We start from the raw sequence: 13543 nt of genomic DNA on the forward strand, positions 1-13543 counted from the left end.
AACAAGTAGGATATAATTCAAGTTTTCAAACACATTGTGAAAATCACATGATGAAAAGAGAAGGAAAGTAACACAAAGTTTCAGCTGTGGAGCCTTTCTTCAGGTGTGAGAAAGAGTGGGAAATCAGCAGCTGCTAAAGAAAGGGAGAACAAAAGGCAGGAGTGGAGAGGAGCCGGGAGCAGGGGAGGAGCAGAGTGGACACTCAGGGGGTGTGAAGTCGAGAGGGGTGAAGAGAGGTGTGAAGTCAAAACCTGCAAATGAATAGAGAGGATTAGAAGGAAATGAGTCTGTCGTTGAGATAAGGGGGAAGGTGCGACCCTAGTTTCAGGATAATTTTGGCTTGGAATAAAGCTTTGTTTGTTCCTTCGCCACCTACGCATGCTGATGCAGCCACCTATTGTAAAAATCTTGACTTTAATCAAAAGTGAAACACAAGAGGGAACAGTACAAATGCAGGAGGGCTAAATGGCCTTCTCTTATTTGTCATCATTTTTACTTTCTTATTTTAGAAGGGACATATATATTACATAAAACATGCCCACTGTACATATGAGATCGAAATATTTCGTCAAGTCTAAATTCTACAATCAATGACTCCTACCATCTCAGATTTAACAACTTAACCAGACAAAAGACAGCACAGTTATGCTAGCAGTCCTTTCAGATATGTCATATTAGTGCAGTTGTAGTGAAACAGATATGTTGTAATGGAACAAATTCTGCTGTTGGCATGGTTGTTGCCATATGGATGGATGGACGGTTGGATGCACATTATGATTAGTCTTGGCCATAAAAGCTTGTAGCTCTTCAAAGTTGCCGTTGGCCTCTTGGAAGCCTCTGTGATCAGTTTTCTTCTTGTTCGTCATTCAGTTTGGATGCACAGCCTGATCTAGGCAGTCTTGGTGGAGCCAAACACTTTCCACTTCTTATTAATTGAATTGACTATGCTCGAAGGGATATTTAAGGCCTCTGAAATCTTTAAATATGAATCTCCCACTCTGTACCTTTACACAGCTTTATGCAGTAAGATTTTGATAGCTCCTTATTGCCCATTGTTGACTCTTTACTTTAAGATGCACTAACCACCAGAGGTGACCTACAGGAACAGCTGGTTTTATAATGAAAAATTCAGAATCACTTTAATTGAACACACGTGGAGCTCATTATTTTGCAGGACAAACTGCAGTATGTCCAAAATTCAGCAGCCAGAATCCTGACCAGGTCTAGTGCAAGTGTTCACATTACTCCTATCCTGGAGTCCTTGCACTGGCTTCCGGTCAAATTCCGCGTAGACTTTAAATCCTCATGCTCACCTATAAGACTCTACATGGCTTGGCACCTCAATACCTGTCTGAACTATTATCCCCTTACTCCCCACCTCGCAACCTCCGCTCTTCAAATTCTGCCCTCCTTACTGTCCCCCAAGCCCGTCTACATTGTATGGGTGACAGGGCCTTCTCCTGTTATGCCCCCAAGCTCTGGAACTCTTTGCCCAAGGATTTCAGAGAGTCACCTTCTCTAAACTCCTTCAAATCTAGACTCAAAACCTTCTTCTTCAGAAAAGCCTGAAGTCTCCTCTATTGTTATTGTTGTATTGTTTTAATTGTAATTGTGTCTTATCTTGTGTATTCTTCTTATTTATTTTTGTATTCTTCTTATTTATTGTTATTGTCATCCTGTAAAGCGCTTTGAGAAGCCACCTTTAAAGGTGCTATATAAAATAAAGTTTATTATTATTATTATTATTATTATTATTATTATTATTATTATTATTATTTTGTTGTGTGATGTGGAAAGCATCTAGTTAAACCAGAGCAAGTTTACAATTGCTTTTTCTACGGGGTGTGTAACACTTATCAAACGAATTTTTCTAGGCTTTCATTTGTAACTCCTTTTCACAATGTATGGACATTTGATTTTCACATGAAAGTTTTCTGTTACATTGTGCAAATAAACATAAAATTAATTCTGATTTAATATGGCTTGCTTTCAAGTTGTTAGACCACAAAATGTGTTTCTTTTGAAAAACTGTATACTGTACATTTTCTTTAGCTACTGTATTTCTCAAATGAGCTCATTTATATTAATAATAATGTAATAGTTGCATTTATAGTTTAAAACTATTTTAGTAAAAGCCAATAGTTGATTGCACTTTAAGTAGCCAGCAGCCATATCACCCTGCAACTCACAACTGGCAACCCACTGAAGCTCAGCAGTGTGAGCCTGGTCAGTACCTGGATGGGAGACCTCCTGGGAAAAACTAAGGTTGCTCCTGGAAGAGGTGTTAGTGGGGCCAGCAGTGGGTGCTCACCCTGTGGTCCAAGTGGGTCCTAATGCCCCAGTATAGTGATGGGGACACTATACTGTAAAACAGGTGCTGTCCTTCAGATGAGATGTAAAATTGAGGTCCTGACTCTCAGTTGGTCATTAAAAATCCCAGGGTGTTTCTTGAAAAGAGTAGGGGTGTAACCCTGGTGTCCTGGCCAAATTTCCCATTGGCCCTTCCCAATCATAACCTCCTATTAATCCCCCTCTATGAATTTTCTACATTACTCTGCTCTCCTCCCCACTGATAGCTGATGTGTGGTGAGTGTTCTGGCACACTATGGCTGCCGTCGCATCATCCAGGTGGGGCTGCACACTGCAGGTGGTGGAGGGGAGTCCCCATTACCTGTAAAGCACTTTGAGTGGAGTGTCCAGAAAATATATAAGTGTAAGCAATTATTATTATTAAGTAAAAAGTTATATTTCCCCCTTTTTAATTGATTGGTTGTGAAAATATAACCAGACAGTTTGTTGCTCTATACTGTTACTGTTTACTCTTACTGTTTTAAGTATGTGATTTTTTTCATTTGTTTCAATTAAAGCCAAATACAGTACAGCGCTTATTAATCTTGGATTTTGATTCTCTTTTATTGCTTTTGAAATTCTATCAATTTCAGTAACAAAACAGATCATGACATTTTCATACAGACAAAAAAAAAACAAAAATGTACAGCATGCTCAAAAGTATAAGATGAAGCTTTAGGTAGCTTTAATTAAAAATATGAACATGGCTGTTTGTCAAATGGAGACAATTGTATAATGTATGTATTGTTTTTATTTAAAATTGTATAGTTTGTTGAGTGCCTTTATAAGAAGTGTGCTATATAAAACGAGGATTGTGACACACAGTGTTATAAGATTACCATTATAATTGTACAATACATCTAACGTGTTCCCAGTGTTATGAATCTGTGCTATTATGCTATTGCAATGGTAAGTTTAACACTGTAATTATTAATCGTTTACATGAATGCTGTTAATCGGATAAGAGAAAACAGTATTTCTCTTAATAAGTTTCTTATTGGATGTATTGCGTGTTATCGTTAACATATTACTCATTATATTTATAAAACACATAATACACACGTAATATTAATGGGACACATAGTGAAGGCGCTGAATTAAACTGGTCTTGGAAACTATGGTTAACTACCAACTCAGATTAATCTCACAATGTTCATTTTACGCCTGTTTGAAATTTAAATCACTTGTCGCGTAGTATGTAGTGTAATCTTTCGTCATATTTAAAGCATTGTGACGTCTGTATTGAATAAACGGGACAGTTTAAAATGAGCTTCCTGTGTTCAATATTCAGTATGTGGTGGGCGGAGTCTTGCGGACCAGCTCTTAAAAACAAGGAATCAGTATGTGCTTTCCAGGACAACTACAAAGTTCAACAAACGAGGTTTCACGTTAAACAAGCGATGATGCTCGGCAACTAGCTATTCATGTTTTGCAAACGACAGGGATAGGTAAGAAAACATTGTAAGCTGTAAATAGTTTGCATTTCTTCAGTGCTGCATTTCCTATTTTTTTAATTATAATTTTTTAAAGATTTGTTTTACTATAAATCAGAAACTCTTTAGAAAAGTCCAATTAACTTTATTGATGATAATGGCATTAATCAGTATTCAGTGAAATAACCGAATGAAAACTGTTGTAAAGAGACACTGTGCACACTTGGTTTGTACTTTCTTATTGTAGCTCTCGTACGTTGCAATACTGCTTTACTTGAGACGGCCTTAGGCTCTGCTCTGGAGTGAAGCTCCTCCCCGAATGATGATGGAAAGGCAGGGTGATGCTCGTAGTTATTCATGATTCCCACAATTATTGTTTTGCTATTCACCTGGGATGGTATTAGTATCAAAAAATGAAATAATATGTTTTAAGATTACGGCAAGACGCCAATGCAGCAGTACTGTGTTCTACAAATGAGTAAAATAGAGTTTTTTTTCCAATTGTTCACGTTCGACTGGAAAAGCAGGAAACAAGCTGGAACTAATAAAGAGTAATGCGAAACTAAAAAAATGAATTTTAAAACCGTTCATATTTTTATTCTATGCCTTTAAACATATTTTTCGACGTATATATAACATTTTGCAACATGTGTCTTTGCATAACATCAATTATGGCTCTGGCTTTGCTCAGAAATCTCACATTCTCTTTTGCGTCAAACTAATAATGTTTATTCCATATAATGAAATTAATTTCTAATAAACAGGATTAGTGGAGCACTTCAAAGGTTTTGTTATTTTGTTTTCTTTTTCAGAATTCAGTAGTGCATTTTGAGTAAATCATTTATTTTCTTCCCTTTTTTACACGAGCCAGAGGAAGAAACAAAAGTGCATGGATCCAAACTTTAGTCATTCTTGACACATTTTTGAGAATATAATAAACTGTTTTTTTATTTATGGACCTAAGAAGACTCAGGCCTCGTTTGGAAGTAGATATATCCTGGATATAATGCTTCAGGGATAGAAATGTTGTTCTTGAGCATCAACTTTCAACTTATTGAGCTAGTTTGTTGTCAGAGAAGCCCAGAATGAATGATCGCATTAATAACCTTGAAAGAAACTGTACTGTTGGTGGTAGAACAGGTCGAAATTGACTGGAGGTATAGTATTCCAATAAGTTAAGTATAATATGCTAATGAGGTATTTTCAGTAGTGTCTGTATGGTGAAGGCTTGGCCAACCAGTGAATCGGAGGATTGCTGTTGGTGGGAGGGGTGAAAGTTTATTATGCTATGAGTGGGCCGTGTCAGGAGCACAGTATTCTGCTGTAACTGAATAGCTGACTGTAAGTGCAGATGAGTGTAAAGTTGAGGCCTCAGGTTTGGTAGGTTATTTCATGTTGTGATGTTTTTAAGTGATGTTATGGGAGAAGTTTTTTTGTAGGATAGTGAGTGGTGAAGGGGAGAATTAGCCATTAAGGATAATGGTGATAATTCTATAAGTGCACCACATGGATGCATGTAGTTTAACTGTTGTCCCGTGATTTGCCTGCTTACAGAATGTATACTTTCCTTTTTTGACAGTTAGTATCATGCATTGCCATTCCTGTGCATGATCTATTACATTTTCACAGTTATTTCTACACCTATCTTGAATATAATTTTTGCCCTATTATATCACAGTAAACTTCTATAAAAAAAGAATTCATGAAAGGCACTGGTTTTGTTCAAAAGAAAAACACTGAAGACAGTCTTTGAAGTAGATGACTGAAGGCACCATTTCAGGCAGTACTCTTGAGATATACTACATGTCACTAGTAAATATGTCATTCTGAGTGGAGAAGTCACAAGCTGCCACAGGCACAGACTTGTCTTGGTCACAGACAAGCAATTTCTGTATGCCTCAAAAAGAGAAGGTGCTAAGACTGATCCCTGAGAAAAGCCATCATTCTGGTGTTTCTGTGAGTGGATGAAGTCAGTCGTGTCTAGACTGAAGCCCTTACCCCATGGATATCAAACACGTGGCTCAATGTGACAGTATTCTCTGTATTTTTCTACATGGGATCTGTATCGTTAATAGTGTCATCAGCTGCTGTTTGATCATGGAACAAAAATAGTACTTTCATTATGGAACACTATCTCTAATTTACATTCATGAAGACAATTTTTAAAACATTGAAATCACTCTCTCTATATTCACTGTAAATGTAATATTGGTTTGTTTATGGATTGAATGTACATATATTGTTTTTAAATCTGTTAAACATTTTTGTGTTTATGTTCTATCCTTCTTTAATTGTTAACAAAAACGTTTTGTGGGGTATTACTGCTAATCCACAAAATATTATTTTTGACTTACATTTTAGACATCAAAATAGTGTTTGATCCTACAATTTCTAAGTCAAGAAGTAATAAGGGTTTAGTAGATGTTTGAGTAATAAGTGTTAAGAGGTGTTTGTAATTTTAAAAAATCACAATTTTCTGTTTTCTTTTGCTTCACCTTGTAAGAACGAGTCTCAGCTGGCACTGGAAAAAAAAATCAGTGAAAGAATGGATCTTGATGGCACTGTCACAGGAAACTATAAATATTGGACTTTTACAAAAGATCAAACTTTAGAAATATCTCCTGAGAAGAATGTAGAAATCAAGAAGTCAGGTAAGTGTCTCAGCTATCCAGCATACAAGGAAATGCTAACAAAAGATTATTTCTTGAATGTTATTAAATAGACTAATCTTTTATGATTCTCATTTAGTGTTTTAGTTTTCACATGGTCAGTCCTTCAAAACCTTTAAAATGTTATTCTTAAGACAGATCATAGAGGAAACGTTCAAAAGTATTCTGGCTCAATGTTTTTTCTGACGTGTATTACAGCTTATTTCCCAAAAATGCATCAGGACAATTATCAATTTAATAATACTATATTTTCTTTTCCATACCTTTGTCTCTTTGGCACGCATTAGGTTTTAAACATATTTGACACACATAGGGACAATTCAGATAAACAAATTAATGATGAATGCATTGATGGCAGACAGGAGTCATTGATACATATACTGGTAACAAAAATACACATTTTGACATTTTAATTTCATTTCAGTCCATTCTTTTCTAAATAATCTTATTCAGCACTATACCCTATTTTTCATGTTTTTTTCAGTATTTCTGTTCATTAAAAGGCCTTAGACAATGCCCACTCTCTCTGGGGTTAAATAAATTCTGCACATAATTATATTTTTGAATGAAAGAAATGGTTGTGACAAGGTTTTTAATTAAATATGGTACAAAAATACATCTCATTCACTTAGTAATGTAACAACACATTTTCATATAAGCACATGCTGGAATATATTCATAACACAGCTTACAGTGGGAGTTGTTTCTAAAACTTACAAATGTGTAATTTGTTAATAAAATGAAAAGCTGCAGAACCAAGGATCCTCTCTTTTGTCAAAGTGTAGGAATGAAACAAATCAGTAATACAACGTGACAATCTGTCTTCACTATATGCATCCAAATTGAGACAGCTGATAAGTAAAAAATTTGCAAGGTGTGTTTTTGTTCTCTGTGTTCACGTGGGTTTCCTCTGGGTGCTCCCACTATCCAAACAAACAGTGTTGCTAGGTTAATTGCCCTGGAAAAATCTGGGACAACTGGCCCTGGTGTGAGTGTGTGCCTGCTCTGTGATGGACTGTCTTCCTGCCTTGCTCTCGTTGCTTGCCAGGATAGGCTCTGGCTCCCCAGAAACACTGTGTGTGCGTAGAAAATGAATGAATGGAAATGTGCTAGCTAATACTAATACTGTCACAGCCACCTGAACATTTGTACTGTGATTACCTTTGAATATATTGATACTGTAGGTTAAAAAAAGGCGTGCAAGGGGTTGTGGATTCCAAAGCTGTTGTATAAGCCAGCTGGAACAAAACTTGGTAACAGAAAACCTCTGGGACAAAAGCATAATTCATATTGTAATAATTAGCAGCATCAGTAACTTTAAATACAGCTTTCTGTGTGATCAGTCTGAGATTGCAAAGGCATTGGGTAAAAACTAAACTGAAGTAAAACTTTTCTGTGAGAGTCCAGCCTCAGGAAGGCCAGGCTGTAAACTGCTGAAGCACTCGCCTAAGCTGCTTACTCCCTGCAGGAATAATCTTGGTCACACGAATTAATAACCACATTCCAGAGTAAACTCTCCAGAGCTCTTACTGTATGTGTTTACAGTTGGGGAGAAAACTTCACAGAAATTCGTACATGTAGGGTTGAGGAAGCATTTCTGCATTTTTTTTAAAAGATGGGCATTACCTATCACCTTTGTGATGGAAAGGAAAACAGTTGAAGGAGAACAATTATCAAAACAAGTTTTTTTTACTAACTATGGAGGAGCTGCCCATGTACCCACTTGTTGTTCAGCAGTGCTTTTTCTGGGAACATGCGAACAATGTATTTGTCTGTGCCTGGGGTAAAAGTTTTTCAGAGGACATAGCTAATGACATCATCTTTCCTTTTTTCTCCTGCTTATTTGTTTTTCTTTTTCAACTTTTTAGGGTGTGGCAATTTCATCTTCCTGGCCTCAGTGATTGCTGCTATTAGTGGATTCATGCTGGGCTACGAAATGGGAGTAGTATCTGGTGTGCTCCTCCAACTAAAGGACATATTATCCCTCACATGTCAGGAACAGGAAATGGTGGTTAGCTCTCTGTTATTTGGGGCCCTTTTACTCTCTCTTGGTGGAGGATTTTTGCTAGACCAGCATGGGAGAAAGTTTTCTATCATTGTAACCACCTTTCTTGTTGTAATTGGAACCCTCCTCATGATATGTGTTGTCTCTTACACAGCTCTCATTATAGGCCGCATCATGGTGGGAATGGCCGTAGCCCTGTCAGGGATTGCATCGTGCCTTTATATAGCGGAAATTGCACCCCAAAATAAAAGGGGGCTTTTGGTCTCACTGTACGAACTAATGGTTGTAATTGGGGTTCTCACGAGTTTTGTTTTCAGTTATGTCTTCGCCTCCGTTTCCGATGGCTGGAAATACATGTTTGGGATTGTGATTCCTCCCGCAGTCTTACAGGCTGGGACTATGTGTTTTCTGCCTGTGAGCCCCCGTTTCTTGGTCAAGAAAGGTCAAAGCGAAGCGGCTCGTGCCGTCCTAAAAAGGTTGAGGGCTTCTTCCGCGGTGGAGGAGGAACTACAGAGCATTCAGACCATCCTGGAAGAGGAAAGCCAGTACACTTTCTCGGACTTGTTCAGGTCAAAGGACAACATAAGGACCAGGCTGCTGATAGGTGTGGCGCTGGTCTTCTTTCAGCAAGTGACCGGGCAACCCAACGTTCTGTTTTACGCTGCCACTATTTTTAAATCTGTCGGCTTTCACAGCAACGAAGCAGCTACTCTTGCGTCGGCGGGCATGGGAGCTGTGAAAGTGGCCTGCACGATCCCAGCAGTCATGTTCGTAGACCGTGTAGGCAGTAAAACCTTCCTGAGCATCGGTGCCGTTCTAATGACTATTTCGCTCACAACTCTGGGAGTCGTAACTCTGAAAAGCCACACAAATGTCACCAGTGTCTGCGACAGCCACTCCAGTCTAAACCAGACTCATTGGGTGCACAATTCAACCGCTGGTTTTGCAGTTCATGGAGTAAGTGTTTTAAACAAGGCTTTAAACTCTTCATCTGATCTCTCAAATACTGTGAATTTAACCACCTCAAGCAAAAGACTGTTGATGGATGATGAGTGGAATATTACAAATCCTGTTAAGGGTCCAAATCCAGGTTTATTTAGTACCAAAGTATCAAGTACTTTAAAGTGGCTCTCCCTGGTCAGCCTGCTGGTTTACATTGCTGCATTTTCCATAAGTCTTGGTCCAAGTAAGTTCATTTTCAAAAAAAGCCTATTTTGTGTTCAATTTCAGACTCGCATAATGTGTAAATGGATACTAGTAAGAGTTTTGCATACTTGACTGCTGACACAGCTGTCCTAAGTCCTGTGAGGAATTTTTTCCATGAATGTTGTTGACTCTGCAATTTGAGTGAGTGTAGCGAAAATTTAGTGTGACCTATTTTTCCAAATCTGACTTCTGGGTTGCTGAGCTTAAAATATATCTAAATCACTTGACATTAATGGAATTCCGTTTCATATGGCATGGGGTACATGTAGATTGCAACGCTGTTTCTTTCATGTTCTGACTTGTATAATCTCAGTTCTGTTCTTTGTTTTATTTTCCAGTGGTGTGGGTGGTTCTTAGTGAAATATTTCCAATGGGGATCAGAGGCAAGGCAATGTCTGCAGCCTCAGTAATAAACTGGGGTATTAACCTAATCATTTCAATGACATTTCTGACTATAACAGGTAAGAAACACAAACCTTTTTTTTTCCCAACTGCAAAATGTCTCATCTTTTATTATTCCTGGTAAGGGTAACCTGGGTAAGCACAGTAAAACACACTGGACAAAACACCAGTCTGTTGCAGGGCACACATGCAAAAGCACAGGGAGGATTTAGGGACATCATAGAGCCTTGCCAGTATGTCTTTGGCTGACTGAAACTGGAGCACATTTTGGAAACGGAGAACAGACTACACGCAGAAGGCTCCTAGTCCAGAACTGAGCCCAGGAGCTGTCTGGCTGAAGTCAGATGACAAAGGAAATATAATAGAGAAAAAGAAATGCAATAGCCTTTGCTGTAGTCTTTACTCCTTGAGAGTAATGGATTGTATACAGATGAAATGATTTTCATTATTAGATTTTGAAGGCTTTCCAGTGATCATTAAGAATTGAGACCAGATCTAGTACTTTAGTTGATCCTGAGTTTAAACTGTGTGGCGATAGGGTGTACATTTCAATGAAGTTTCCTAGGATGCCAAGCAAAACAGTACTGGATGTAAAAAACAACTTGTTTTTCTTCCACGTTTATTTATTCTTTGAAGTGATGGTTTATGAAGAAAATGCAGGGAGATGTTTTGACAACCTGACAACAGGAAAAACAACCTGCAGTGCTGTACATTTTATACCGTTAATGATTTTGATCAATAAAGCGATAGTTCCTATAGACAGTATCTGAATTGTTGGAGCATTATTTCTGGTACTTTCAGCACGGTTCTTCAACATTTAACACACAGTAACCGGAACTGTAAAATTAGAGAGAAAAATGCAGAATGAAACAATTTATCTTGCACCACCTCATATTTTTTAATCAATTTAACAGACGAACTTTAGTTTAACTATTCCACAGTGTATTTCATAGTTTGAATGTTCGCATTACTGAAGAGAAGACCATGGTACATTAATCTTGTAACATTTCATTACATTCAGTGGAAAGTTAACTGTATCGTCAGATTGTTTACCTCTTGATTTCACCAACTGACACTACATGGCTCTGCCAAGTCTTAGACACGTATTTGTCTGCTCCTTGTGCTGTGTTATTTCTTTTTTATGTAGAAACCCTTCTGTTCTTTTAAGCTGACAATTTATCCTGAGTTCATATCAGCCTTGAGCAAGTACAGTACGTACTAACATAATATGAATGTTAGCAACAATGGATACAAAGTGACATGAATCCTAAACCCATGTCCAGCTTTCACTTAGAGATATATTTGGTTTTTGTTTCTTTTTGTGTAAGCTTCAAAAGTTTTTTAATAAGGAGTTTTGTCATTTATATTACCAGTGGCTCTTTCGATAGATAAGACTTTATTGATCCCGTAGGGAAATTGATGTTACAGCAGTAATTACCAAGTTTTAAAGAAAGTCTAACTCTCAAAATGTTTTTCTTCACTTCACACACATTTTATATGAATGTTGAATCCGTGTTTTCTTATTTCAGAAAAAACTGGGCTTCCAAATGTAATATTCATGTATGCAGTGATGAGTTTTGCACTTCTGGTTTTTGTCATTCTGTACATCCCAGAGACTAAGGGATTGTCACTAGAGGAGATATCAATGGAATTGGCCAGAAAGTAAGTATTTCATTAAAATTCTTATTTGCTGCTTTACCTAAGGGTGAAAAGAAAATGTTTTTTACAAAACAGTCATGATGGAATTGCTTGACAACTACAAGTAAATGATATTTGTCTACTCCAGCCTTATACAGTTAATATAAAGCATTTTAATAAGTCTGAACTGCATGTAGAAGCTGGTCTATCCCGACAGTTGTACTGTTGTTTCTTTCCGACACCTTTTTAGTATTTTGTAAAACAGTTGCTTGGAAATACGGTATGTTTACAAAAAAGAATCTTTTTTTCACTAAGTGATTGTTTCACATGAGAATGCCTTGAAATGTGCTAATTATCTTGGAACACAGAGCAGTTGAGATAAAGGAGAGTGCATTGTGAATGTATTCAGACCCTCGCACAATTTTCACATTTTGTTGTTTTAAAGCTTGCAGTCAGGACACTGCACACATTCAAGGTAAAAAAAAGAATTAACTAGCTATCAGCTGGTGAATTTTTAAAGCAAAGTTTAACCATGAAGACCAAGGAGGTTTCAAAATTTAAAATATTGTATAAATAAAGGACCAAGAAAGAAAGAAGGATCCACAGCTGAAACCTTTTCTTTTTCTCTTTTCACCATGGAATAAACCTATTATTTGGTCCTTTGCTAGCCTATGCATGCTGACGCAGCTACCCACCTGAACTTCTTGTATAAATAAATACAGCGAACTTGTAAAAAAGGACAGATTAGACAAAAGATCTAAAAATGAAAAAAATAATGAATACCCCTTTGAGCACTGTGAAGCCAATCATATGAAGTGGAATGTGAATCATACCACCCAGACAGATCCTAGTGGGGCTTAGCAGCTGAGCAAGGAGGAAAAGGGTATGGGGCTGCAACTGAGAGGCTAATGGAGTTCAGTTAGATGGGAGAAAATGTGCTGCATGTACTGTAATTGTCACTCCACTGGCCTTTATGGCTTAGTGGAAAACCCATCTCAAATCCCTTATGCATTTTGCGGCTGAGTATTTAAGTGGTACTGCAAACATGTAGAAAAAGGTTTTGTGATGAGACGACAAAATTTCAACTTTTTGTCCTAAATGAAACATCTGAAGAAAACCCAACAAAGCACCACTCAGTCAATACCATCCCTACAAGCAACTGTCAAGCATGGTGGTGGCAGCATTACACTACAGTACTACTTGAAGCTTGTCAAGGCTGACGGGAACATAGATGGAGCACGATACAGGCATAAATCTTAGACAAAAACCTTTGGACTATAAGGTGCTTCCAACAAATATTGAGTTCACGGGTGTGAATACTAATAATATTTTTTTTCTTTAGTTTTTACCAACATTCACGATAACTCATCCTTGCACATTTAGTTTGAACATTCAGTTTTTTAAAATAAACTTAAGTTTAAAAAATGTCAATGCATAACTTTGTAATTTCACAGAATGGGACAACATGGCAAGGGTTGAATACTTTTGCAAGTTATTGTAAATGTAGTCTATTTAAGGGAAGTATTAAATCACATTTCTGTTTATTTTCCAGGAACCATTCTGAAGACTGTATATGCTACAGGATTATGCCTAAGACAGGAATTTTGAAAATCAAATGTAATAAATGATGCATAACGCATAAACCTAACCATTTTACCTCAGAAGTGATTCATGTCTGAAAATGTAATTATGAAATAAAAGCCTTAGAACTAATGTCTATGTCCTGTATGACAGTTAAACTCTGTAGCTTATCTACATTTTAAACAAGCTAAGAAGAGAGACAGGGACCTTTTTAAAATCAAAAGCAATACACTTGCAAAGCATAAATAGCAGTCAAAATT

At 37.3% G+C, this 13543-nt stretch overlaps 1 protein-coding gene across 2 annotated transcripts; it reads left to right on the plus strand.

The window, feature by feature from the left end:
- Positions 1 to 3644: 3644 nt before the first annotated feature.
- On the plus strand, positions 3645 to 13415 carry slc2a12 (solute carrier family 2 member 12). 2 transcript variants are annotated; one of them, XM_088625292.1, is made up of 6 exons: positions 3645 to 3810; positions 6286 to 6433; positions 8320 to 9642; positions 10001 to 10123; positions 11594 to 11726; positions 13255 to 13415. In XM_088625292.1, the coding sequence occupies exons 2-6, from the start codon at positions 6328 to 6330 to the stop codon at positions 13328 to 13330; spliced, it is 1761 nt and encodes a 586-aa protein (XP_088481418.1). In that variant the 5' UTR covers positions 3645 to 3810; positions 6286 to 6327; the 3' UTR covers positions 13331 to 13415. The 2 variants fall into 2 exon arrangements, with proteins under 2 accessions (XP_088481418.1, XP_088481417.1); XM_088625291.1 differs by having other exon boundaries at positions 3645 to 3797.
- Positions 13416 to 13543: the final 128 nt, after the last annotated feature.

Source organism: Lepisosteus platostomus, chromosome 3 (assembly GCF_059453375.1).
Source record: "Lepisosteus platostomus isolate fLepPlt1 chromosome 3, fLepPlt1.hap1, whole genome shotgun sequence".
Lineage (NCBI taxonomy): Eukaryota > Metazoa > Chordata > Actinopteri > Semionotiformes > Lepisosteidae > Lepisosteus > Lepisosteus platostomus.